At 44.5% G+C, this 27,594-nt stretch overlaps 1 protein-coding gene and 1 pseudogene across 2 annotated transcripts; one reads left to right on the forward strand and one right to left on the reverse strand.

Annotated features, from left to right (window-relative positions):
* On the forward strand, window positions 1-27,090 carry ZNF346 (zinc finger protein 346). Of its 2 annotated transcripts, none has more exons than XM_068536426.1 (7): window positions 1-205; window positions 9,896-9,999; window positions 10,558-10,650; window positions 12,386-12,530; window positions 16,523-16,756; window positions 23,230-23,323; window positions 25,655-27,090. In XM_068536426.1, the coding sequence occupies exons 1-7, from the start codon at window positions 31-33 to the stop codon at window positions 25,740-25,742; spliced, it is 933 nt and encodes a 310-aa protein (XP_068392527.1). In that variant the 5' UTR covers window positions 1-30; the 3' UTR covers window positions 25,743-27,090. The 2 variants fall into 2 exon arrangements, with proteins under 2 accessions (XP_068392527.1, XP_068392528.1); XM_068536427.1 differs by having other exon boundaries at window positions 16,571-16,756.
* Window positions 8,060-9,312, reverse strand: LOC137759804 (phosphoglycerate kinase 1 pseudogene; annotated as a pseudogene).
* Window positions 27,091-27,594: the final 504 nt, after the last annotated feature.

Consider the following 27,594-nt stretch of genomic DNA (forward strand, 5'->3'; position numbering starts at 1 on the left):
GCTATCGGCCGGTTAGGGTTTGTGGGGAAGATGGAGTATTCCGCTTTGGGCACCGCGGAGGCCGCGGACAGCGGCGCGGCCCGGCCGTACAACAACTCGGAGGAGCGGGAGGGCCGGGAACCCGACGGGCTGCGCTTCGACCGCGAGAGGGCGCGCCGCCTCTGGGAAGCAGTGTCCGGGGCCCAACCAGTGGGGAGGGAGGAAGGTGAGTCCGGGTGCTTCAGAGGCAGGAAGACACTCGCCCGCCTGCTCCTTTCGCGGAGAGTGGCGAAAGCGCGGGGCGGGGACGCGGACCAGCCCCCGGGCCTACGGTCACACCCTCTGGCGCCCGGCCCGCCCCCTTGCGTGATGCGCCCCGGGACTCCCTGACTCGTGCACCTCACCAAGACTCGGGCGCCTTGTGCCAGCTCCCCTGAAAATCCAGGCCGTGCGCCACAGGATGCGCGCGCAAATGATCAAGGGCCTTCTCACGCTCTGGCCGCGTGGTTCTTTACCCCGCCTTCCTCACCCGCGAGAGCTTACCTCTTCCTCAACTTGAGGACTGGAATCCTCCGGGCGTGCCGTCCACGCCGTTTCGGAGACCCTCAGAACCTTCCCCGCCAGCCCCATAACCCCTTCACCATCCCAGTCTCCAGGTTGCCCCACCCCTAGTGTCTCTTGCCTCTCTTCTCTCATGCCCCACACTTCCGAGGGCTCTAGAAGGCCTTCTCCATACCTCAGTGTTCCTCCTGAACTTGGAGACTGAGCCCTGGCTTACCCCTGTTTCTTGATGTCACCTGTCTCCACCACTTGAATCCCTTTTCTAATATGGGGGCCAGGAGCCCGAGAGCCTGGCCGGGGTATACTATGGCTCCAGTTTGTTGTATCCCACGCTTGACCCAAGGTTGTGGAGAACAGGATAGCCAAGTGCGTCTAGGGGGGGCACTTGTGGGCCGAAGCTTCCCAGCTTGTTCTGCACTTGACCTAGCTCTGGGTAAGATGGAGATAGAAAGAGGAGGATGGAAAGAGCTGCTCTGTGACCCCCTTCACAGTCCTTAGCAGAGCTAGCTGCTTAACTCTAACCCAGAAGTACACAAACTGGGCTTTTGTGCTAATGCTGTCAGGTAATCTGCAGGGAAATCAGATTTCTGTAAAGGTTTGTTTGCTTGCTAAGCAGACTAATCTTGGAAAGTTAATATGTTGCTTGTCAACTGATTGTCCTGGGATAAAATGGAATTTTTGACCACATCCAAGGAAGATATGTTTAAATTTGGGGTGGTATACAGACCTGTACCCTGATGTATACTTCTCCGATTTAAAAACTAGTCTAGTCTGACTCCTAAATTAATAAGAGGCTCCTATCCCCCTCACCCTCATACTTTGAAACTTGTTTGGCACAAAGTTGCCTCTCCTCCGCCCTCCACCGCCCGCAATTTTCCTTTCATTAATTTGACCAACATTCACTAACGCCTGCTCTGTTCCCAGGATTGGCTGGGCATCAGAGCTACAGAGTTGAGAATAATACTGTCCTTGCCCTGGAGGGGCTTGTAGTCTAATCCAGGAAGCAGACACCAAGACAGTTGCAGTGTAATGTAGTGGGTGCAGTGAAGTGGGAAGTCTAAGAGTTGAGGGTACACAAAGAGGAAGCGACCTTTGTCCTTAGGGGATAGGGAAGGCATGCCCTGGACATTGAAGCAGAGAACACAGCAGCTGTGCTCTGGGAAGTGAACTGTTTATGTGTGTATGAACGCACACAGTCATTTAGAACCCAGTTCATTTCCCTGCTCTCCTCACTTTGTCCAATAATTTATTTGAGGTCTAGGTAGATACCTATAACACCAAGTCCTACTCACCTTGGTTTTTTATTTTCTCTTAGTTATAATTTTTGTTTTCTCATTGAGTTATAATTTACATACCATAAAATTCACCCATTGTAACTGTAAAATTCAATTAATTGTAGTAAAAGTATAGAGTTGTATAGCCCTAGTCCAGTTTAGAATATTTCCATCACTCCAATTTGTGCTCCTTTACATTAAATCCCCTCTCTTACCTCCTGCCCTTGGCAACCACTAATCTGTTTTCTGTCTCTATAAATTTGCCTTTTCTGGACCTTTCATGTAAATGGAATCCTATAATATATAGTCTTTTTCATTTGGCTTCTCTCACTCATCGTGTTTTTGAGGTTCAGCCAAATTGTAGTGTGTATTAATACATCATTCCTTTTTATTGCTAAATAGAATTCCATTGTATAAATCTTGCTTTTTTTTATTCTCTAATAATCTCTGCCTTTTGAGTGGGCTGTTTAAACTATTGACATTTAATTTAGTTGTTGATATGGCTAGACTTACTGTCCCTACTTCATGACCCTATGAAAATCAGCCCTCTATGTCACATTCTAGATCTCTCAGCCTCTGCCCGATACCTCTTCTGATTGTCTACAATATGGATACAAAATAAATCCTGCCAATCAGATGCCTTCTCATAAGATTTGGAAGGCAGAAATGCAGTGAAGATCATATTTCTACAGCTATTGTTACTGTCAAGAAAGGTCGTGGAACTATAAGATCTTCTTACATCAGTGTTCCAGCATCCATTCTCCAGCTTCATATGTTAAGAGGCATGTTCAATGACAATGGAAGCGTCTTACTTCCAGCAAGGCTGCAGTGGAGGCCTCAGAGATTGTAGCTCACCTGTTGGAACAGTTATGCATTGTTCCTAGAGACATTTCTGGAAGGCTCAACCTAGTACCTTCAGCCTTTCCAATGATTTTCTAAGCACCTAATTTCCTGTATCAAACCTGTCCCCTCTGGTAATTGGTAATTGGATTAGAATTGTATGTGGATATCTGGGAAACAGGGATTCACATTCAGGCCACCATCTCAGAATTCTGATAATTCATACAAGTTCTTTTTCCCTCTGTGGACCTTAGCTTCCTCCAACCTCATGAACCTCTCACAGATTTTGTGAGTCAGGAATTCAGGAAAGGGTTGGCTGGACAGTTCTGACTCAAGGTCTCTTATGCAGTTGCAGTCAGATAGTGGCTAGAGCTGAAACAGCAGTGGGATGGAACTTCTGGAGGCTGGCCGGGCATCTCTTTTTTCACATAGTTTCAGGGTCTCTCCATGTGATTTCATGCATGGAATAGTTTAGGCTTCCTCACAGCTTGGAATAAAATCACTTACATGGTAGCTGAAGACTTTAAGAGCAAATATTCCCAATTTGGTTCTTTTTTATAATTTCTGTCTTCCATGTGTCTATATGTTGCTTAGTAGTCAGCCAGTGATTCAGTAAACACCTGGAGCCAGTAAAGGCCTCGGTTGGATCTGTAGGTAGGTAGGAAAGTACATTCAAAGTTCAAGCCATTTTAAAGTCAGCCCTGGCTTTTACTTTCTGTCAGGGCCTTTTGCATCTCTTCTGTGCATGTGTACAACCTCAGAGTTGGCCAGGAGTATGTGGCTAACTTGGGCCGTCTTAGGTCCCCACTGCCACACAGTCTCAGCCACAAACATGACACAGCAAAGGCTATAGTAGAGCCTTTGGCCTTTCCTCCTCACCTACCTCTGAGACCATCACTTACACCAACATTATCACTAGATAGGGGCGTTGCCCACCACTCCAAATCAAGTGGTTTCCTCTTCCACAGGGAAGCTATTGGTTCTCACATCCTACCTCTTCCTGGTAGAACCTCTGCACTGACTGAGTGTGGGAGGGGATGAGAGCAGTCCCAGATTCCCGCTCTTCTCACCCGTAGTTCAGCAGATGTACAAGCATAAGTGCTTCCCAGATTGTTAAGTGCCTTTGGTCAATTTCCAGGGTACTGAAGGGATTGTTTTTGTCAGTTTTGTCCAGTGTTTTAGTTGCCTTGGGTGAAGAGGTTCTCCTCACTCTGCTATAGCCGAAGTCCCACCTCCTACTCATTTTATATTCAACTTCACTTCCTCTGCCTGACTTCTAAATTTGGAGGGTCCAAGACTCAGTCCTAGGAGTCTCAATTTGTATCTCCAGCTCTGACCTTTCCCTCAAGTTCTAGGCCTGAATCTCTAGCTGACTACTTGATATCTCTACCCATGTATGTGATAGACCACTCATGTTTAATATAGCCAAAGGAAAAGTCTTTAATTTCTCCTCCAAGGCTGTCTTCCTCCAGTTCTCATCTGTTAGTTGCTCAAATTCAAAACCTAGGAGTTATCCTTGAATGCTGTCCTACTTCACCCCCTACATCCAATCAAAGAAATTGGATGTCAGATCTACTTCCAGAACATAATTCCAAATCCATCAACTTTTCTCATCTCCACTGACAACCTGCCTAGTCCAAATTTCTATCATCTATTGCCTAGAAGACTGCAACAGCCTCTTCCCTGTTCTTCCTGTTTCCATTCCTATTCCCATACAATCTGCTGACACAACGAACAGACTAATCTTTTCAAAACATAAGCCATATCTTGTCACCTCTCATTGCACTAAGAATAAAATCTGTAGTTCATACCATGGTTTATGAGGCCTTATACTCATTCCAAATGATCTGGTAGGCCTCAGGCTCTCTCCAACTTTATTTCCTACCACTATTCTCTCATTCACCATACTCTATCCACACTGTCCTTCTCTTCATTCCCTGCATATGCCAATCTCATCCCTGCCTCAGAGACTTGACACTGTCTCAGGCTGGAAAAGTTTCCCCCAGACGTTCTTGTGGCTAACACCTCCCTAGCATGGTCTTCACTGACTATACTGCCCCATCGTTCTCTACCACTTACTTTGTTTGCTTGTTTTCATAATATTTCTCACTCTCTGTCACCATCTTGCTTATTTATTTACTTTGTACTCTCTCTTATTTGTTGACATGGCCCCAGCACTAAACCCATTGCTGGCACGTAGAAGGCATTCTGAATACATAATTGTGAACTGTGTGAGTGTATTCTCTGAGGCCAAAGAGGTGTATTTCATTTATTCAGCAGGTATTCACCAAGCCCCTCCTGTGGGTTAGGGATTTTATTTTTAATTTATTTTATTGAAGTATTTATTTATTGAAGTATTTATTTTTAATTTATTTTATTGAAGTATTGATTTACAATGTGTTAATTTCTGCTGTATAGCAAAGTGATTCAGTTTCACATATATACATACATATACACATATATTCTTTTTCATATTCTTTTCCATTATGGTTTATCACAGGATATTCAATATACTTCCCTGTGCTATACAGTAGGACCTTGTTGTTTAATCCATTCTATATATGATAGTTTGCATCTACTAATCCCAAACTCCCAATCCATCCCTCTCCCACCTCCCCCTTGGCAACCATGAGTCTGTTCTCTATGTCTGTGAGTCTGTTTCTGTTTTGTAGATAAGTTCATTTGTGTCATATGTTAGATTCCACATATAAGTGATATATGGTATTTGTCTTTCTCTTTTTTTAAAAAAAATATTTATTTTATTTATTTATTTGGTTGCGCCAGGTCTTAGTTGCAGCAGGTGGGCTCCTTAGTTGTGGCATGCGAACTCTTAGTTGGGGCATGCACGTGGGATCTAGTTCCCTGACCAGGGATCAAACCTGGGCCCCCTGCATTGGGAGTGCGGAGTCCCAACCACTGCGCCACCAGGGAAGTCCCTGTCTTTCTCTTTCTGACTTCACTTAGTATGATAATCTCTAGGTCCATCCTTGTTGCTGCAAATTACATTATTTCATTCTTTTTTTATGGCTGAGTAGTATTCCATTGTATATATGTACCACATCTTCTTTATCCATTCATCTATCAATGAACATTTAGGTTGTTTCCATGTTGTGGCTATTGTGAATAGTGCTGCTATGAACATAGGGGTGCATGTATCTTTTTGAATTATAATTTTGGCTGGATATATGCCCAGGAGTGGGATTGCTGGATCATCTGGCAACTCTATTTTTAGTTTTTTGAGGAACCTCCATACTGTTTTCCACAGTGGCTGCACCAATTTACATTCCCACCAACAGCGTAAGAGGATTCCCTTTTCTCCATACCATCTCCAGCATTTGTTATTTGTAGAGTTTTTAATGATGGCCATTCTGGGTCAGGCATTTTATTAGATACTGGGTATACAAAGTCATAAGTGACATGGTCCTTGCCCTGTTTAGTCTTTGGGAGTCAGATTCTGAATATCCTTGAAAGGGAACCCCGTCTCCTTTAATAAAACAAAATCCATCATCTCCAGGCGAGGAGAGAATGGCTCTATCCTGACTCCTGGGTAGCATTTTCCCTTTATGGGCTTTGCATTCTGAGGAGCCTCTCACCCTCCCTTTAAAAAGCTCTGGCCCAGATGTGTTCACAGACCCACTTCTGTTGGTTTCTCTGAGCACAGCTGAGGCAGCCACAGTCTTTCACAAAAATTTACCAAACACTGTAGGAGAAAAATAGGGAAATAAACAAAAGACCCTCAGGGTCAGAAATGTAGCCAGACAACAGCCCTTCTTCCCAAAAGGGCTGGCATAAATAAGCTTTATATCTTGTGGAGTAGGGAGAGGCACCTTAAAAGTTCCCCACCAAGAACCTCCCTCCAGGGAATCTTGCCCACTTTTGGGTCCACAGTAGAAGATAAAACACATGAATTTGCCATCCCCTCACGGTTTTCTAGATTCTACCCCTGCCTCAGATTATCGATGTCATGATAGAACTCATGCCTTGAGTGAGATTTTACTCCCTCCTCAAAAAGTAAAGCTTTGTTTTCCAGGCCCAACAATTAAGCACAGGTTAATACTGTAGTTTCCTATGGTGTGGAACTTGTGTGACACGTTAGGTAATTTGTTTTTTTGGCTGCATTGGGTCTTCGTTGCTGTGAGCAGGCTTTCTCTAGTTGCGGCGAGTGGTGGCTACCCTTCATTGCAGTGCACGGGCTTCTCATTGCGGTGACTTCTCTTGTTGCGCAACACAGGCTCTAGGCGTGCGGGCTTCAGTAGTTGTGGCTCATGGGCTCAGTAGTTGGGGTGCATGGGCTTAGTTGCTCCGCGGCATGTGGGATCTTCCCGGACCAGGGCTCGAACCCCTGTCCCCTGCATTGGCAGGCGGATTCTTAACCACTGCACCACCAGGGAAGTCCGTTAGGTAATTTTAGGTGTTTCAAAATCAGATCAAGAACAGTGAGAAGGGACTTCCCTGGTGGCGCAGTGGTTAAGAATCCGCCTGCCAATGCAGGGGACAGGGGTTCGAGCCCTGGTCCGGGAAGATCCCACATGCCGCGGAGCAACTAAGCCCATGCACCCCAACTACTGAGCCTGCGCTCTAGAGCCCATGAGCCACAACTTCTGAGCCTGCACGCCAGAACTACTGAAACCTGTGCCCCTAGAGCCCATGCCCCACAAGAGAAGCCACCGCAATGAAAAGCCTGTGCACTGCAATGAAGAGTAGCCCCTGCCTCTGCAACTAGAGAAAGCCCACACACAACGAAGACCCAACACAGCCAAAAATTAATTAATTAATTAATTTTTTAAAAAACGAACAGTGAGAAAATTATTCTCTTTTCAAGTCTTTCAATTCTTCCGATTCTGTCTGGGAAGTCATCTCAGTTGGGTGCTACGATATCTTAACACCTCTCCTCACAGTTGCCACTCTCTCTCTCTCTCTTTTTTTTTTTTCTAGTTTCAATGGATATTTTTTATTATTTATTTAATAGATCACCAACTTCTTCTTGCTCCCTACCAACAATTGGAATTTCATTTTGTTTCCATGCTGAGTGGTGAAACAATGACAAAGCTAATCAGCATAAGCTACTTCATAAAGAGAACTAAGCTAACACAGCTCATTTTCTTTTTTTTTTTTTTTTTTTTCATTTTCTTTTAACAGGCATAATATAAATATATGCACTCTAGAATGCACAATGGTTTAGTCTCTAAGAAATTCAAATAGGATCTTAAAGAATGTAGGCAAATCCAGGGTGCAGTAGATGTGAGCTGAGATGCCGTACAACTGTTTAAGGGTTCCTGGCGCTACATCTCTTGGCCACTAGCCGAATCTTGACGGGGGGAGATATTAGCTAATGCCAAGTGGAGATGAAGAAAGTGCTAAGTTGACTTAGAGGCTATGCACAGGAACCAAAAGGCAGGAAAGTACTAAACATTTCTGAGAGCATCCACCCCAGGAATCACTTTACCTTCCAGGAGCTCTAAACCGGCACCACCCCCAGTGCTCACATGTCTGACTTTATCCTCCGTGTTCCATTTGGCACAGCAAGTAGCAGTGTCTCCACCACCTATGATGGTGATGCAGCCCCTGGAAGTGGCTTTTACCACCTCATCCATGAAGGCTTTGGTTCCTCGGGCAAAAGCTTCCCATTCAAATACGCCCACGGGTCCATTCCACGCGATCTGCTTAGCCCGAGCATCAGCCTCAGCACACTCCTTGCTGCTCTCAGGACCACAGTCCAAGCACATCCAGCCAGCTGGTATGCCAGAGGCCACAGTGGCTTGGCCAGTCTTGGCATTCTCATCAAACTTATCAGCAGTGACAAAATCAACAGGCAAGGTAATCTTCACGCCATTCTTCTCAGCTTTGGACATCAGGTCTTTGAAAATCTTGGATCCCAAACAGAGAAGTGCCAGTCTCCATGTTGTTGAGCACCTTAAGGAAGGTAAAGGCCATTTCACCACCAATAATCATCTCACTGTCTTTGTCCAGCATATTATTGATCAGCTGGATCTTGTCCGTAACTTTAGCTCCGCCCATGATGGCCAGGAAGGGTCGCTCTGGGCTCTCCAAGGCCTTGCCAAGTAGTTCAGCTCCTTCTTCATCAAAAAACCTCTAGCCTTCTTTGGCAGATTTACTCCCACCATGGAGCTGTGGGCTTGGTGAGCAGTGCCAAAAACATCATTGACATACACATCGCCTAGCTTGGAAAGCGAAGCTCGGAAGGCTTCTGTTTTGGCTGGCTCAGCTTTAACCTTGTTCCCAGAAGCATCTTTTCCCTTCCCATCTTCCTCCACGTGAAAGCAAAGGTTCTCCAGCAGGATGACAGACCCAGCAGCTAGGTCAGCACAAGCTTTCTAGTCCTTCAAGAACAAAACATCCTTGCCCAGCAGAGATTTGAGTTCTACAGCAACTGGCTGCAAGGAGTACTTGTCAGGCATGGGGACACCATCAGGCCGGCCCAGATGGCTCATAAGAACAACTGACTTGGCTCCAATGTCCAAGCAGAATTTGGTGCTTGGAACGGCAGCCTTGATCCTCTGGTTGTTTGTTATCTTGTTGTTCTTCCTAGGAACATTGAAGTCCACTCTCATGATGACCCGCTTCCCCTTCACATCCAGCTTGTCCAGAGTCAGCTTGTTAGAAAGCGACATCTTGGCAATTCAGTGGCAGCAAGAGGCCGGGGGAAGAGACTGGGGCAGTGACAGCAGCAGAGACTGCGTTTGCCACTCTCTTAATGTTCTTTTTAGAGAGAACTGCAAGCCTCTCACACCAGTATCTGGCTAGAATTGTTTCATTTTTATTGTATTTATTTTTATTGGTATTTACTTGTTTATAATTTAAAGATTCCTTTTTAAAAGAATTTACTTAGTAAAGAAAGTTGGCATAGGGACTTCCCTGGCAGTCCAGTGGCTAAGACTCCACGCTTCCACTGCAGGGGGCATGGGTTCCATCCCTGGTCGGGGAACTAAGATCCCACATGCCATGTGGCACAGCCAAAAATAAATAAATAAATAATAATAATCATTTAAAAAGAAGAAAGAAAGAAAGTTGGCGTACATAAAAGTATAAAGTAAGTTACAGGTGAGGTGGCACGAGAATATAGCATGAGTCATGAAAGCAGTAGGGGAGGGGTGGCTGAGGTTTGCCGATTTAATAGTATGGCATTCCATTACTCAGTGCCTGCGTTTGAGGCAGGGTTCAAAGACAGTACTGTTGAGGCAGGTTTTTAACTCAAAGATTTTTTATTTTCCTCTCTGTAGTGGAACACATGATCCAGAAGAACCAGTGTCTCTTCACCAACACCCAGTGTAAGGTTTGCTGCGCCTTGCTAATTTCTGAGTCCCAGAAGCTGGCACACTACCAGGTATGCCCTTGTACCTTTAGTACTGCTTTATTTTTCCAGACCCAGTGTCAAACCCCCACTTCTCCCTGGCTTGTGCAGTGAATTCCTTTTTAGCCACCCAGGTGTTGCCTCCATGCATGTTGGCTGTGACTTGAAGATTGACTTAATTTTTCTGAGTCTCATTTCTTCCATCCAAATCAGGATCATTACACTTATATGTTCCCATGCAGCTTGGTACAGTAGAAAGTACATGCTTTGGCTTTAAATAGACCTGTGTTTGAATCACATCTCTGTTACTCATCTTGGGCAAGAAACGTCACTATCTTCAGCCTCAGTTTCCTCATCTATAAGATTGAGATGATGATAATTTTCTCATAAATTATTGTGAAGATTAGATTTGACAGCATTTAAGTACTTTTACAGAGTAGGAACTCAATAAACTAGGTTTCTTCCCCCACCCTCTCCTCCTCAAAAGTGTCTGTGAGGATGAATCAGATGAAAATCTAGTAAGTGTTTTTGAGTGCCTTAGACATGAAATGGCATTTAGCTATCTTTGATCTTTTTCCTGGGTTCTTGCAGAGCAAAAAACATGCCAACAAAGTGAAGAGATACCTAGCAATCCATGGAATGGAGACATTAAAGGGGGACACGAAGAAGCTAGACTCAGATCAGGTAATACAGCTGCCATGTTGAGACTGCTCACTTCCTGATGAAGCCAGCAGGCAGGTTGGTGTGGTGGAAGGAACATGGGCTTTGAGTCAGACTGACTTGGCTTCAAATCCTGGCCCTGTCGTGTGACTTGGGCAAGTCTTATTACTTCTCTGAGCCTTGATTTCTTCCTCTATAATAATAAGGATGCTAATGTCAACTACCTTTCAGGATTTTTCCAAACTAAAATGAAGGAAGGTTTATTAAAGCACCCAACACAGAGCCTGGCACATAGTAGGGGCTCAGTAAATGGAGCCATTGTCCGTGGTTTGTTAGAGTAGGACAGCTGTCCATTCCCTACTCAAGAAGAGAAAGTGGAAGAAAGCCAGGTTGCTTGCTTTCTTGAGATCTGGGGGAAAGAGCTGAGTTCAATACTTGAATATTTGGAATAAACAAGTGGAATAAACACTTTTCCAGCATGTTTGCTTTTTGCCTTAGAAATACTGTGAGAATTATGCTGAAACAACCCCAGTCCCTCAGGTGTACCATTATTTTTGTTCCATAGCAGGCTGTGCAAATGTCATGAGATGAAGTCAGCAGACTAGGGCCCAATACTAGCTCTACAACTTAACTGGTTGGGTGACTTTGGACAAGTCACTTAACCTCTCTGTACTTCACCCATAAAATGGAGATAATAGTTCCTACCTCTTAAGGGTATTGTGAGGTAAAATTCCAATTCCTAGTGGATGCTCAGTAAGAGCTTACACTACAAACTGTGCCTCCCTGTCATAGGGACCACAGGTTTGGAAGGGCCTTGCTCATCCCTTCTCCAAATTCACTGGCTCATCCCCTGGCTGCCCTTCTTGTGATTTAGGATCCAGAAAGACAAGATCAACTCTGTGACCCTGGGCAAGTCACTTCACCTCTTTATATCTCTGATCCTTCTACACTTGGAGTGGCCCAGTAGTTCTAATGAGATCAAGGGCCCCTCCCCGTCCAACAAAGAATTATCCAGCCCAAAATGTCAGTAGTACCAAGGTTGAAAAATGCTATATTAGAATGAATACTGTATTCAGAGAGAGGCTGGGAACTCTTAATATAGACTTGAAGTACATTGTTTTCTAGCCTAATCATAATCATGAAATAAAACCCAATGATCTGCTTGTTCATCAAACCCTGAACATCTGCTGTGTGCCAGACTCCAGCAGAGTGCTAAGGATAGGAAACAAAGAGGAATCCAACAGTCTTTGCCCAAATGTTGCACTTTAGTTCACAGAAAAGTCTCCTAAGCTGTGACACTGTCAGTTTGGGGTGACAAGCAAGTGGTATGATAGAGGTCTATTTAATGCACTCCAGGAGTACAGAGGAAGAACAAGATTAGTTCTTCCTGGAATAATCACACAAAGTGGCTTGATAATTGTTTACTGAGTAATTTTCTTGAGTAAAAGTCTCTCAGAAGAGGTAATATTTAATCTGGGCCTTGAAGGCTAAGCAGACATATGCCAGGCAGTAAAGAAAGGAAGATCATTCTAGGCAGCAGGAATGGCCCAAGTAAAACAAGGAAGTAGCAGAGAACAAAATGGGGAATGGTGAGTAGAGCGTGGGATGAAGTAGCTGGAAAAGAATCCAGAAAGGTAGGTTGGGGTTAGTGTGTGAAGGGGGCCTTGAATGCCCATTCTCCTATGGGCAGTGGGGAACCAGTGAAGATTTTCTGGCCGGGCAGTGGCGTGATCAGACCTGTGTTCTTTCTCCTAACCAGAAGAGCAGCAGAAGCAAAGACAAGAACCAGTGCTGCCCCATCTGTAACATGACCTTTTCCTCCCCTGTCGTGGCCCAGTCGCACTACCTGGGGAAGACCCACGCAAAGAACTTAAAGCTGAAGCAGCAATCCACTAAGGTGGAAGGTACTGGTTTTCCTGAGTGGTGCTATGTATCGGGACCCCTCCCGTCCTCAAGGCACCAATGCCAGGTGCTCCCAGAAATGCTCACTGGGGCCACAGACTTGAAGAGGTTGAACTGCTTTTGAGAGCCCTTAAAAATATCAAAGTAGACCCAGCTTCATTGAAATGCATCCTCAGAGTTGTACTCACCTAACCTCCCTTTCTTTGGTTACATCAGTTTTTCTCTATAGAAGCTTCTTAGCCCTGAGCTTTTGTCCTTACAAATAATTATAAGTCAGGAGTGCCAAAGTCCTCCAGGCTATGCACACCAGGAGAGCATTCTATCTCCTGCCTCTCTCACTTAAATTTTTCCCTCCTAGCATCCACCTGCCCTATTGCCATGCATTCCAAGTTAAAAGCTAAATCCTTGTCTTTTTCGTGTGCTCAGGTTATGCCCTGCTCACTTTAATCCTCAAAGCTGCCTGTTCTCCCCAAGACAGGGACTTGCCTTTCGAAGCTGAATACTTCAGTGCTGCCACTACTGCCCAGCAAACTGTATTTGCAACTGCCATGAATTCATTCCCAGTGCAGTGACTTCTAAAATAGCCCCCTTTATCTTGTCACCACTGGGGCTCAGCCTTCACTTTCATCTCATTAACTCCTGACTTTCTGGGATTTTAAACCTCTGCTAACTGCAGTTAGTCAAAACTGAAAGTTCTTTGATCTTTATTTTTTTCTTGGTAATTTTTGCTTCTGTCTTTATTTTGGACCAAGAAGTAGACTATACTATCTATAACACTTGTCCTTTTTTGAATTGCTGTATTATAAAAACAAGACAGTGATGTTTTGGAAGACTTTGAAGATAGGGGAAAAAAATCACTCATAATTATACTCTCTTATCACACCCAAATCTAGTATTCCTGCTATGAAACAAGAGATTAAGTCATGGATGCCCAAGTTTAAATCCTGGCACTGCTATTTACCATCTGTACGACTGAACTTCTTCATGCCTGAGTTTTCTCACCTATAAAATGTTGATAATACTACTTCATAGGTTTTGAGGATGAAATAAGGTATACAAGGAACCTAGGATGTAATAAACGCTCAGTAAATGACAGTTCTCTTTTTTTTTGGCCAAGTGGCCTGCAGGATCTTAGTTCCCCGACCAGGGATTGAACCCGGCCCAGTAGTGAAAACGCCAAGTCCTAATCACTGGACCGCCAGGGAATTTCCGACAGTTCTTATTGTTAGTATTATCACCATCATCAAGATAGCCAGTGAATGGAATCCCCACATAAAATGCAGTAGTTGATCAGGCATCCACCATCTGGAGCATGTCACTGGACTTGCTTATGGTTTGTTCATCATTAAGTTATACTAGTACTAATTGCTTTTGTTTAAAGTCAGTGTTGGTACCATTTATGGTACCAAAAAGATTAAACATTAGACCAAGGGAAATTAGCTTAAGAACAGAACTTTATATGGTCACTTATCTTTAGGTTTATATGAGCTTAACTTTCTATAAATGGGAAAATTCCCTGGAATATGCCCGGTCCAAAGATTCCATATTCAAGGGTTTATGTTTTATATTTACTTTTGGCCCTTGCCACATAACAGGTATGTTTTTATATAGTTATAATCATAGTGCATGTACCATTTTTATCCTGCTTTAACTTTTAATTTTGTAGTTTAAGCACATTTCCATGTTATTACATGAGTTTATAACTATATTTCTGAAATTAAACATTTTTCTAATGTAAAAGTAATACAAGCATGTTGTAGAAAATATGGAAAATATAGATAAATGGAAAGAAAAATACTCATAATTTTACCATTCAAAGGTAACCACTGTTAACATTTTGGAGTACTGTTTCTCCTATAATCTTTTGTTATGTGTATGTGTGTATATCTGTGCGTATATGTGTTTTATGTATGTCTAGATTATGTGTATAAACATAAAATAGTTTAACCTTATTGTTTTTATAAAAACAACGCATACTCATTATTGTTATTTCTAGTTCAAACAATGCAGAAGGTACAAAGAGGAAAGTAAAATACCACCCAAATCCTGCCATCAAGAGAGAAACACTGTTAATATGTTGGTAACATTTCAAAATACCAGTATACACATATAGATTGCACGTTACGTCTTTTAATAATGACATGATCGTATCGTGTATAATTTTCTTTTATGCTCTTTTCACTTAATATAACATTTGTATTTCCCCATGTTATTAAAAACTTTTTCATAAACATTTTTAATGACAATATCCCATCACAGCACATTTATTTAACCAGTCCTCTAATGGTGAACATTTACGTTTTCTCCCTCTCCTTTATTAATGTTTGTAAATAACACTACAGCAAACATTCCTGTAGAATTCTCTTTCCATATTTCAAGTTGTTTCCTGAGAGAAGACTCCTGTAGCTCTCATTTTTACTGGATGTCCATTAAGTGGTTCCTCCAACTTTACTTAACCATTCACCTCTGATGCTTCTCTTCAGTATCTTTTAAAGAAAGACCCTTATGTTTCAGTGATCATGATTATTTCTTTTCTGATATCAAGAATCTACATTCATTGTAGAAAAGTTGGAAAAGACTGAAAAGCACACTTTTACTCAATGCTTTTGGTCTTTTTTCCACACATCACCAGTATGGTTTTTGTTGTTTTACAGAACCGAGGACATAAGAACCAGTTTGCTGTATAGCCTGCTTTTTTTTTTTTTTTTTTAAACTCAACACCACATACTGAATATTTTCTCATATTATTGAATATTCTACAACATGTACCTTACTTTTCCAGTGACTTGCTGAAACAATGACTAAGGAAAATCAATAGCCAGGGAAATTGAGATTTTCTATACTGGAAAACCATTGTGGGAAAAGCCAGCAAGTTTCTTCTGGCTTGTTGAAAATCCTCAAAACTTCTCCCATTGAAGTGGTACAGAGATGAAAGAACATCTGTCTGTGAGTGCTGCTGAGGCCCACCTCTCCTCCACCTTTGGTGGGGGTTCTAGACCACATTTTTAAAGCAGTGGTTACTAGATTGACACCATTCCAGCCACGTGGACTCATTAGTGAGTCATGACATCCACTTTATAAAGCAGCAGTGCAGCCTGCAGTCAGCATCAGGACATTTGTTGGCCCACGGGAGGCTTACATATATGCCCATACCAGGCTCTGATTAACTGAATTCATGGACCACAGCCAGGGATGTTTTCTGAAGGTGAACACATGGACTGTAGCCTTCAGGTCTCCCTGCCACACTCTGGCAGCCTGGCATAGAGGAGAGGACATGGTCTTTAGGGTCACACAGACCTGTATTCACTCATTAGCTGGGTGATCTTGGGTAAGTCATTTCACCCATCTGAGCCTCGGTTTTTCTCTGTATTGTGGCAAAATGACACCTACCTCATGGTATAGTTCTGAGGACCAAAAGAGAAAATATATATACAAATCTCATAACTTAATGTCAATGTCATCCTCTGCTCCCCCACTCAGCCTAGAAGGCAGTGTAGCCTAAAAGGCCCCCCTAGTATAGTGCCTTTTCTAAATGACCCTCCAGGCCCTCAGGCCCTCAGTTTCTACATCTGTGCATTGACTTCCAGATCTATAACTGGGCTACTTTGAGGATGGGAATAAAACACCCAAACTTCTTGTCCCATTTGCTGTGAAGTTCTGGGGAATTCTGAGGGATGAGAAGATTGCAAGCATGTACATCTCTAATCTGTTGTAATTTGGCAACTTGATAGCAGAAGTGCAGAGCCCTCGGAATATAAGAAAATCAGGATTCATGTGCCTGAAGTAGTTAAAGCTGCCGAACAAAGTAGGTGGGCTTTGGGCTCCCCATGTCTTCTCAATTAGAGAAGATTTTCACTGTGTGATTCACACAGGCAGTGCCACACTTGCAGGTGTGATTAGCTAGTGACCCAGCCTTTCTTTGCATTCAGCATACACGAAAGCCTGGCACCTTCTGGGTTTTTTCATTGTTTCTGTTTGAACTCTCTCACCGCAGCTCTGTCGAAACGCCTTACAAACCCTTTCCTTGTGGCCTCCACCTTAGCCTTGCACCAGAATAGAGAGATGATAGACCCAGACAAGTTCTGCAGCCTCTGCCACGCGACTTTCAATGACCCTGTCATGGCTCAGCAACATTATATGGGCAAGAAACACAGGAAACAGGAGACAAAGCTCAAACTTATGGCACACTACGGGCGGCTGGCCGACCCTGCTGTCACTGACTCATCAGGTAAGGGGCCCAGCTCACACCCAGAGCTGGATCGGGGCTTGACTGCTGGGGTTCCCTGGACCACCAAGGCTATGCTTTTCCTCCTTAGGTCTTCTGAAGCAGGCATTGCAAACTCAAATGCCTGCAGAGGCTGGACAGGAAATTTCAATATGTGAAAGAGCGAGGAGGGGATATGATCAGCTGAGGGTATGTGCCTCTCCTAGACAGCTCCAGCCAGTTGTTACCATATCTTTCAGTTTTTCAAAAGAATCTAGAAGCCAGATTTGAATAAGAATTCTCCTGATTTTTAACTGTGCAACTAAATTTTTAAAAGTTTAAACCCTATGTGAGTCAAACCTGCCTGCAAGCCAGATTTGGGGCAAGGGCCACCAATTTGCAACCTCTGATTTAAACTCCCTGTCATCCACATTTCCTGTGTGAAGGCCTCAGCAGCCTCTGCCAGATTTTATAATGTCCTCAGAATCCCTCATCTCCCAGCAGCTAAGGCCCACCTGTGTCCCTGGGATAGCGTGGTGAAGGAGACCACTCTGACTCAGAACATTAGCTACTGCCCTGACCTCCACATACCAGTCAGCATCACAGGAGTGAGCATTCACAAAAAGTTAGGAGCCCTTCCCATCACAGTAGCTACTCACAGCCTATAGTAAGGGTGGGGAGGGGGAGGTTATTATTTTCTCTTTCAGTCAGCAAATATTTATTGAAAACCTGCTGCATTCTCTCATTGGGGTATAGTAGTGACCAAATCTGATACAGTCTCTGCCTTGTGGAGCCTACTTAAGCATTGGTGTGGGTCCCCAGGGCTTCTTCCCCAGGCCATGAAGATGCAGCACCAGACAGACAGCACCATGGCATCCAGGTGCAAGGAAGCTCTTGCTCAGAGCCATCTGTGCTCTTCCCACAATCCTGGAGAGGTGAACACCCAGATGCCATAGATGTTCCAGACCACATATGGGCAAGGGGAACGATCATGCCTCTCTAACAACCCCCCAAACCCCAATACTGACTGATGAGAAGGGTGCAAAGTGGTGGCTATGCAGCAAGGGGGAGATTCCTTTAGCAGGGTGCCAAGGATTGCCTTTCCAATGCCTTTGAAAGACCCTCTTTTAGAAACCTCTTCAAAATCAGAAAGGAATGACTAATATTTATTTACTCGTCCTACATATAGGCAGTGCCTTTCCCTTTAACAGGATCAATCCCATATGCTGAGGCATCTGGAAACTTCAGAACCAAGCTCTTCAGAGCCCTGCTTCACGATATAGCATCCAGCTAGCACAACCCAGTGTTCTCTTGCAGCTAACCCTCTTTTGCTCCAGTTCCTGCCCCAGCTTTACTCAGTCCTGCCCTGGTCGTTCCCTCATTATCTCTTTTCCACTGGCAGGACTGAGGCACTGCAGTGTTTCAGGCTGCTTATCTTAACTTGTGTCCATTCTTTTCTTTTGTCTCAAGCCAAAGCCTCCTTCTTGTATTTACCCTCCTCCATTTATCTAAGCTAAATTACCGTATTTAATCCTAGAACTGTATCCTGGATCCTTTTTTCTGGCTTAAATCATTTGACTTCATCACAGATCAACTAAATTCTTTCATGAAAATCTAGGTGGGGGGAAGGGGTATCACATCCCACTTTGATATTAGTATATACATTATAATTTGATCCCCATAGCATTCCTATAAAATAGTTGTGATTTTCCCACTTTACAATAAAGAAGATGAGACTCAGAGTGACTTGCTCAGGTCATACAGCTGATATGACCTGATGTTAATAAGTGACAGCATCAGTAGGGGTCTGTAGCTCTGTCTGGTTCCAAAACTTACACTCCTCCCTGCCTTCAGCTCTGAGTGTACTTGGCTGTAGGCTCTCCCGAGTCCAGGATGTCAGCAGAGACACTGAGCTCTCTCTGACCCCCTTCTTACTCACAGAGGTGGAATGTTGACCTAGGGTGTGCAAGCAGTGACTTCTGCTGACAGGGGTTCTGCCCTAGCAAAGGATTTAGGTTGTTAGCAGCTTGGTTTTTCCCTGCTGGCTTCAGTCGACCCTTGTTCATTCGTTCTTTCAGACAGTCAGTCATCCTGCACTTACCAATGGCTGCTGTAGTCCAGGCCTTAGGCTAGATGCTCTCACATTTAATTACCTGACTTAATCCACACAACAACTCTGTTGTGCACATTTGATTATCCCCATTTCACAAATGAGGACATTAGGATCAGAAAGATGAAATTGATTTGTTCTGGGTCCCACACTAGGCTGTGGCAGCCAGCATTGAAACCGAAGTCAGGTTCTGTGTTAGGTCCAGAGAATAGTTTCCATGGGGCTTCTGGCAAGTGTCTCATGACAAGTATGGGTCAAATGTGAGATGACCTAGAGTATCCAGATCTCTCCCACCAGGGGTGGATGCAGCATCTACCAAGCAGATTAAACAAGTCTTGGAGTTTGCTTTATACTCCAGGCTCACATTTCTCTCATTTACTCAAGAATGTCAAAAGTAAAACCTGCATATCATTCAGGTCGCCAAATCCTTGCAGCCACCAGAGCTCTCAGCATCCCCTCTGGGTTACATAAACAAGGCAGGTATTGTCCATATTCTTGTGGAGCTTAGAGTCTAGAAGAGAAAACAGGCATTGAGCAATGAACTACAAGTGTGGCAAGCTTTAGAAAAGGAAACAAACAGGATGCTATGAAGATAACTTAAGATGGGGGACCAGGGACAAGAGAGATAGTGTGGGGCAACATGATGCTGGGGAGATGAGCAAGTATCTAGTCATGGCATTGTGGGTCATGTTAGAGATTTGGACCTTTATCCTAAGAGCATTGGGAAGCTATTCACAGCTTCAGCATTATTAGATCGTTCTAGTTACAAAGTGGAGAATGGCTTGCAATTAGGGAGGAAGGGTAGTGGAGAGAGACCAGCAGTGAGACTATTGCAATAATTCATACTGGAGAATATGGGAGGCTGGACTAAGCAGTGGTAGCGGTAGACAGGAGTAGATGGATTCAAGAGGTAGGTAGGAAGTAGAATTGGCCATCCAATGTGAGAGATGAAGGAAAGGGAACAGTCAAGGATGGTGCCCAGGTTTAGTCTGAAGCCATTAGGTGGATAACCAGGTTTTGGCAGCTTGAGTTTAAGATGCCCACGAGATATCAAAGTAGAGATGTTCAAGAGGCAGTTGGATATATAGGTCTAGGCCTAAAAGAGAGGTCTGGGTTAGAGATATTGCCATGTTGGTAGGTCAGAAACTGTTAAATATTGGTAGTTTCATATGTTTTAAGCTAATAAATGGTCATTGAAGTCAGAGAAATAAAAGAGATCCCTTAGAGAGTTTAGAGAGAAAGGAGCAAAGGATCTAAGATTGAGCCCCCTGAAAATTCTGGCACATGCTACAAACATGGATGAACCTTGAGGACATTACTCACAGTGAAATAAGCCAGTCACAAAAAGACAAATCCTGTATGATTTCCTTTGTATGAGATATCAAGAGTAATCAGACTCATAGAAACAGAAAGAATGTGGTTGCCAGGGATTAGGGGGAGGGAGAAATGGGGAGTATAATGGGTGTAGGTTTTTAGTTTTGCAAAATGACAAAGTTCTGGAGATTGGTTACATGACAATGTGAAGATACTTAACATGATGAAAACACAAATTTCTCTAACCCAGAACTGTCCTTTACAATTACTGAATTGTACACTTAAAATGGATTAGATGGTAAATTTTCTGTTATTTGTATTTTACCACAATTTAAAATAATAAAAAGAAATTTAAAGAGAGAAAGAAAGAAAACCAAGATTGAGCCCTCTGGAACTGCCAGTATTAAATGGTGGAGGTCAAACATGAGACAGCAAAAGAAACTGAGAAGGAGCCACCAGAGAAGAAAAATCAAGAGTGCGGCATGCTGAAAGCCAAGGACGGGGAGACTTTGAAGAAGGAAGGAGTCACCAGTTCTGTCAGGTGCTGTTGAGAGGTCAAACATGAAGAGGCCACATAAGCATTCATTTTGTCCATTAAATTTAGATACAGGGAAGCCTCCACTGGCCTCGGAAAGAGGGCGTGTGTGTGTGTGTGTGTTTGTGTGTATAGGGGGATAGGTTGCAAAGTGAGAGACAAGGAGGTGGAGAAGCAGTTGTAGACAGGGCTTTCAAAAGTCTTGGCAGTAAAAGGGAGGAGATACAGGTGCTTTTCCAAATAAACCAGATGTTTAAAAATCAACTCTAGTGACTTATACTTCATAAAATCACAGGGGTAAACCAGAATATCAAACATGTAAAATGAAAATGGATGAGTGTGGGTATTGGACAAAGCTGGTTTTTTAGAAGCAACAATGAATTATTCACTTGCCCCAAATGATGATTTGAATCTAGCTTACAGATCAGTAAACTGTGTGCTGAGATGTACCTCGCATAGGAGAGTCCGGAGACCTGTGGTGCAGAGGGAAAAATGGGGGCTTCACAGACCAGAGGGCAAATCCCAGGTCTGACCCCAGGTCAACCACTTAACCTCCCTGAGCCTGTTTCCTGCTCTGAAAAATGGAGCTAATCACCTATCTTGCAGCACTGTTGTAAGAATCCAAGGGCATAAGTATCCAGAATTTTGGCATGGTGCTTGGTGCTTAATAGATGATAAGAGTGGGCTGTTGTAATCTGGGCATCAGTGACCCTTAACCATTGGTGGTTGTCACCCCCACACCAGCTTCAGGTTCAACTCCGGACCTTGTGGGGAGGGTGATCCTGCTAGTCCATTATGCATCTTTTCCCTGTTAGTATTGAACCATTAATTCTGGCCTTCAGTGTCTAAAAAAGACCTGAATTCTGATTGCAGTAATTTTCCCCTTAAATGCTTTAAAGGGATGTGTCTTCCAGGAAATACCTGAAGATACAAGAGAAACAGATGTAGCTGGGAATGTCTGCTAGCTTATTGGATTGAGGAGATCGTTGGTGTTCTCAGTAGCTGCAGCTGCCATGGAAGTCTGGTTAAAAGATACTCTCCACCTCTTTGCCAGCATCACTCATGGAACTCGTAAGAGTGATGATAAGCCAAAAGTTCACATTTATTGCATACTTACTATGTGCCAGTTGCTTTTATTTGAATCATTACAATAACCTTATGAGGTTGATACTAGTATTAACCTCATTGTATAGGTAAGGAACCTAAGTCTCAGAGAAGCCCCACTTTTACAAATGAGGAAACCAAATCCCAGAGAGATTAAGTAACTGGCCTGTGGTCCTACAAGTAAGAAATGATAGAGCTGGGATTTGAACCTAGGTGATCTCACTCCAGAGCTGTGAGACTTTAGGATGGCAGATGATTCAGAAGGTGTCAGAGGGGTGCTTCCCTGGTGGCGCAGTGGTTAAGAATCTGCCTGCTAATGCAGGGGACATGGGTTCAAGCCCTGGCCGGGGAGGATCCTACATGCCGCAGAGCAACTAAACCCATGCGCCACAGCTACTGAGCCTGTGCTCTAGACCCTGCTCGCCGCAACTAGAGAAAGCCCACGTGCAGCAACAAAGACCCAATGCAGCCAAAAATAAATACTTTTTTTTTTTTTAAAAAAAGGTGTCAGAGGACTCTTGAAGTCACGTGTACAGTCGCCTGTCTTGTGCAGCTAGACCTGGCATGCTGAATAAGTACAGCCTTGGCAGCCAGCCAAGCCTGCTTGCCATTTACTAACTCTGTGTTCTTAGACATGTAACCATGCTTTATTTTCCTCATCTATAAGAGAATAATGATAATGGTTTTCACAGAATAATTATGAGCACCAATCAAAATTATATGAAGTGCATGGCCTATATCAGGCACTTGGTAAACAATAGCTGCTTTTTATTGTAAGTATGATGGTTCTGGTATAATTGGTTTATTGTTGAGTAAAGCTGAGGATCAGAAAGGGGAAGGGATTTAGCCAAGGTCACGTGAATGCAGAGCCAGGAGTCCAGCCCCATATCTTGGTTCCTGGCCCATGCTCTCTCTGCTAGACCATGTGAAGAAAGGCCACTTTGTCATTGGAGCAGCCCTGGTAGTGAGACAGGGTGTCTGTGAGCCCCATGGTAGAGAGACAGATTGATTTTGCTAACAGGCCTCATTAATTACTGTTACTGCAAGCCCAAAGAGAGTGGCGCCTTCCCAGAGATCTCTTAGCTAAAGGCATCCTTAATGAGGCTACTTAGCACAGTCAAGGTGGAAAAGACAGTTACATCAAATGTCACCTCTTTGTTCTAGCAATCTTTTATTTACTCAACAGACAGCTACTCTGGACCAGGCTCAGTGCTGGGACTGAGGGCACAGAGGGGAACGAGGAGGTTCCCAGCCCCAGGCATACATGTGCCCCCTGAGCATTGAGGCCACTGGGATTCTTATCAGGGCCAATCACCTAACCTCACCCCACCCATCCATCCTCAGAAGGGCATTTGCACATGCTGTCAAAAGCAGCAGTCCCCAGGTCCCTTCTTATTGGATAACTAAGCATCTTGACTTTTATGTGTGTTTCAGCCGGGAAGGGCTACGCCTGCAAGACATGTAAGATAGTGCTGAACTCCATAGAACAGTACCAAGCTCATGTCAGCGGCTTCAAACACAAGAACCAGTGAGTAATCATACTTTGAAATTCAAGGGCCTGCAGCAGGAGCTCAGGGCTTTGGAAGCAGAACAAAGCCATGGTACTCCTTGGCTAAAAGGGAATCCTGGCAGTCTTTTCTGCCAGTCAACAGAAGCTCAATCAGTTAACAGAAAGTTCTTCTCCCATCAGCTTCTCCCCAGCCTTTACACCTGTTGGGCTGAAGGTTTTAGTAGAGAAACATAAACAATTCCCTTGGTGGTCTCCTAGATTTTTTGGCTGTTAGCAGTCTGACTAGGGAAGCTCCCCCACCCCCACTCACCACTGGCCTGAAGACCTTAGTCTTCACTGCCATCAATTATGTGACAAGAGCTCCCTCTACCGGTTATTACCAAATATGACCAGGTTCTTTCATCAAATATTGAACACCCTCTGAGCGGTAGCCAAGACAGACCCAGTCCCTACTCTTGTAACCTAACATTCTGATGGGAGGAGACAAACAATAAGCATGTAAACAACCAATAATTACAAATTGTGATAAGTTCTTTGAAGGGAAGAGATTAGCAGAGTCATCTGTTCATGATAATCTTGAAAATGACTAACATTCTTTGTTTGAGCTCCTGGTCTGTTGCAGGCCACATGCCAAGCAAATTCTCTCAGGTAATCCTCACAACAATCCTGGGAAGAAAGGGGTTATTACTCTGATTTTACAGATAGAGGCAACCACCGTTCAGAGTGGTATTATGAGGCAGAGCCATAATTCACACTGAGGCTCGTCTCGCTCACAGCATGCTCCTCCAGGGCATCATGCTGACAAGGGGGTTGTGGCGCCATATGATGTAAACAGGCGAGGTCCTGCCGGGGAGGGCCCACATGGTTCTGTCCCTGCCTCTCAGAAGGGAACTGTGTAGTGTGGACAGTGTGCCACAGCATAACCTTCTGAGATAGGAATTATCCCCGTTTTACAGATGAGGAAACAGTTTCAGGCAGGCAAGTCTGCCGAAATGATTGCTTTGACTTTGGTGATTGGTTCTGCATTGCTTACAGAGCCGAATGAATAAAATTGGTAGAAGCACAGAGTGTTGGGGTCAAAATATCCTTGGTCCTCTCTGCTCTGCCTGAAGTCTCCTCTCCCACACTGCGGCTTTATTGATAGATATGTCTTTAACTGGGAAGATTCTTGAGGGTCCTCTTAGATATGAACTTGAGACAAGCCCTAGCAACCTGGCCTGTGTCTCACTCCTGTTTCAGCATACCTCCCTTGCAGCTTGGCTGGTGGCAATTTTGTCAGACAACGTGGAACCAGTCTGAGCCCTACCCTGGGGCTACCCAGACTTGAAAATGCTAGTGTTGTTTACTGTTTTCTTCCTACACTTCCCAGCTGTGTGACCTTAGGTGAGTCAGTAAACCTCTTTGAGTCTCCAATTCCTTTTCTGTAAGATTATAGTACAATTTGTTGAACACCTAATTCAAGCTCATTAATTTGCACCAGCAGCTCCAAATTAGGACCCCACACACACACTTTACAACCCAAGGAAACCGAATGTCAGGTAGATTAAGTAACTTTGCCCAAAATCTCATGGTTACTTGGAGTCAGACCCAGGATTCAAACCTCTGACTTCAAAGCCCATTCATTTTGCTCTGCCATTTCCAAATGGAGCTCATTATCCTCACCTTATGGGATGATATAAGGGTTAGAGATAATATATGTGAAGTTCTAGTCCTGATAAGGGGAGCTGTTAGAGATAAGCTTTCCTGTTTTGAGCACTGGGGCTACAGTAGGAACCAAGCCCAATGCTGTTGCCTGATCCTTTGGATCCCCCTCTGGTGGTAGAAGCAGATCCTAAACAAGTCCATAAACATATAAGACAATATCAGGTGGTGCTAGTGGGATAGGGATAGAAGAGCCACTTCACATTTCATTCCATGTGATGGGGAGAATGGTCATTCTGTACCGTCTAGGTCATGTAGGGCCCTGTAGGCAGAATAAATGATTTGGTATAGAGGAAACACATGGGCTGCAGTCCTGAATCTACCACACTTAAAAAAAGCTTACTAAAAAAAAAAAAAAAAAGTTTACTGTGGGCAGGTCACTTATACTTTCTGAACTTTAGTTTCCTCATATGTAAAATGGGGATGCTGGTCCCCCCCTTGCAGAATTAGCATGAGAATGAAATAGGATACTGGAAGCAAGACACCCAGCCTTGTGCCTAGCATGCAGTGGCCCTCAGTAAAGGAGAGCTGCCCTGCTTATTACTCCATGCCCTGGAAGAGCTGTACTATCATTGGAATAAGCTACCTGGAATACCATCACAACCACTACAAACTAACCCTGTGCCTTTGTTCCTTCTCAAATTACAGGTCACCAAAAACAGTGGCATCACCTCTGGGCCAGATTCCCATGCAAAGGCAACCCATTCATAAAGACTCAACCACCTTGGAAAACTAGAGGTGTTTCTGTCCAGCACCCCAGGTTGAACCAGCCATGAGCCAACTTTCTGTGACTATGGTCAGCCCTTGGCTCCTTCTTCCTCCCTTCTTACGCCTGGAGAATACACAAGCCTGAGGCAGGAGTGGACCACAGAGAGCCTCTGATTGGTCCAGGCAAATCCACCCCTGCTCCTCCCCTTTGGAATGGGCCCTGTAGGTCAGGATAAGGGAAGCAGAGATCTTGACAGGACTTGGGGTCTCCCAGAATGGTAGTTTGGAGGATGACCTTTCCCCTTCCCCAGCTCCTCTGGGCTATATGTCATGAGGCCCCAGGCCTGTCTTTCCTTTGCAGGTCAGTTTTGGACCAGTCCCTGCAGCTGAAGAACTGAGCTCTCCCTGGGCTCTAGGTATCTCCAGGGAAACCTGGAGCTTTCACGCCAGACCTTGGCCTAGGCAGGAAAGGGCAGATGGAAGTGGCTGCCGCATGGAAACTTGAAGTTAATATGGCACTCCCTCTCCCCCAAAAGAGTGCAAGCTTTCCTGAGCCTGGGATCAGATGCTGGCCAGTTGTACAGATTTCTGCCGACTGTGAAGTCTCCTTCTAGAGCAATGACACAATCCTGGCAGAGCATTGCTATTCCTCTTACCACTCATTCTCCACAGTTCCTGAATGGTGCTAAGAATCTGCAGCAAGTAGGGACAAGCTAGAGCCGAAGGAGGCCTCAGTACCCAGTGGGATCATGGAAACCTCCAATAGAGGCCTTTCCCCTCCTCCATCAGAGGTGCTCTGACACAGGGTCATGTGGGAAGGTCCCCACATGCAAATTCCTTGATGGTTCTATACCCTTAAAAGTCAACTGCCTTGTGCCAGCCAGCTCAGAGGTTAATTGATGCCCTTCAGCCCTGCTAGCCCTCTCCTTCCCCTTGTGCAGCAGACCACCTGCCCAGGTTGCTGTGGTGCTAGTCCTCCCCCATCATCCACCAGGAGATTCTGGGGACCAAGGAGCAGGATGGGCCCCTAAGGGAAGAAAAGAGCTGGTGTAAGTTTCTGCAGTGAGGAAACATACGTTTCCCTGACCCCACACCTAGATTTCTCTAACACTGCTGTGTTTTATGGCCTGGGACTTCACTGGGAGTGGACTTTACCTTGTAGCTTTCAAACAGGAATTCCAGGGAGAGTTACCATCTGAGGTCCCTCTTCACTGGGTCAAAGAAGCCTGCAGCTGGTCTCGTGATCTCCTCCCCACACTTCCTGCCCCTTCGCCTGTAAATGCCTTTATGTATCGTGTTGGGGGGGGGAGGTGTGTGTGCTTATGCTCTATCTCTTGGTCACTGAAGCATCTAAATAAACAATTTCTCCAATGAGCCAGACTGCAACTTAACAGACCTGGGATTTGGATCTAGTTTGTGTGTCTTTACCTTCACCCTCACCCTGCTCAGACTTCCAGCACCCTAAATACTGATTTTAAGACTTGGGACAGAGACAGGCATCCCAGTTGCCTGGCAGCTCTGTAGAAAACTTCCAGATGCCCTAAATTCAATACAAGCTCACCTGCTCATCCACCTCCCCCCTGTCCTGGAGGGCCTCATAGAGGTCTTTAGAAGGTTTAAGCTGGGAGTCTACTTTGTTCGAGATGCTCATGTGGCTGCTGTGTGGAGAAGGAATGCAGGGGAGCAGGAAAGGAGACAGACACACAGGGAGGCCAGAATGGCAGCGTATCCAGTATGGCTCTTTCCAGGCTAACTCCTTCAGGACAGAGACCTAGCCTCATTCATCTCCATTCCCCTAATGTACAGAGTGGTGTGTCACACAGTTTGTTGAATGAAAGAATGAATGAGGATGCATAAGAAGAGATGGCCTTTTCCCGCTC

This window comes from Eschrichtius robustus, chromosome 2 (genome assembly GCF_028021215.1).
Source record: "Eschrichtius robustus isolate mEscRob2 chromosome 2, mEscRob2.pri, whole genome shotgun sequence".
In the NCBI taxonomy this organism is placed as follows: Eukaryota; Metazoa; Chordata; class Mammalia; order Artiodactyla; family Eschrichtiidae; genus Eschrichtius; species Eschrichtius robustus.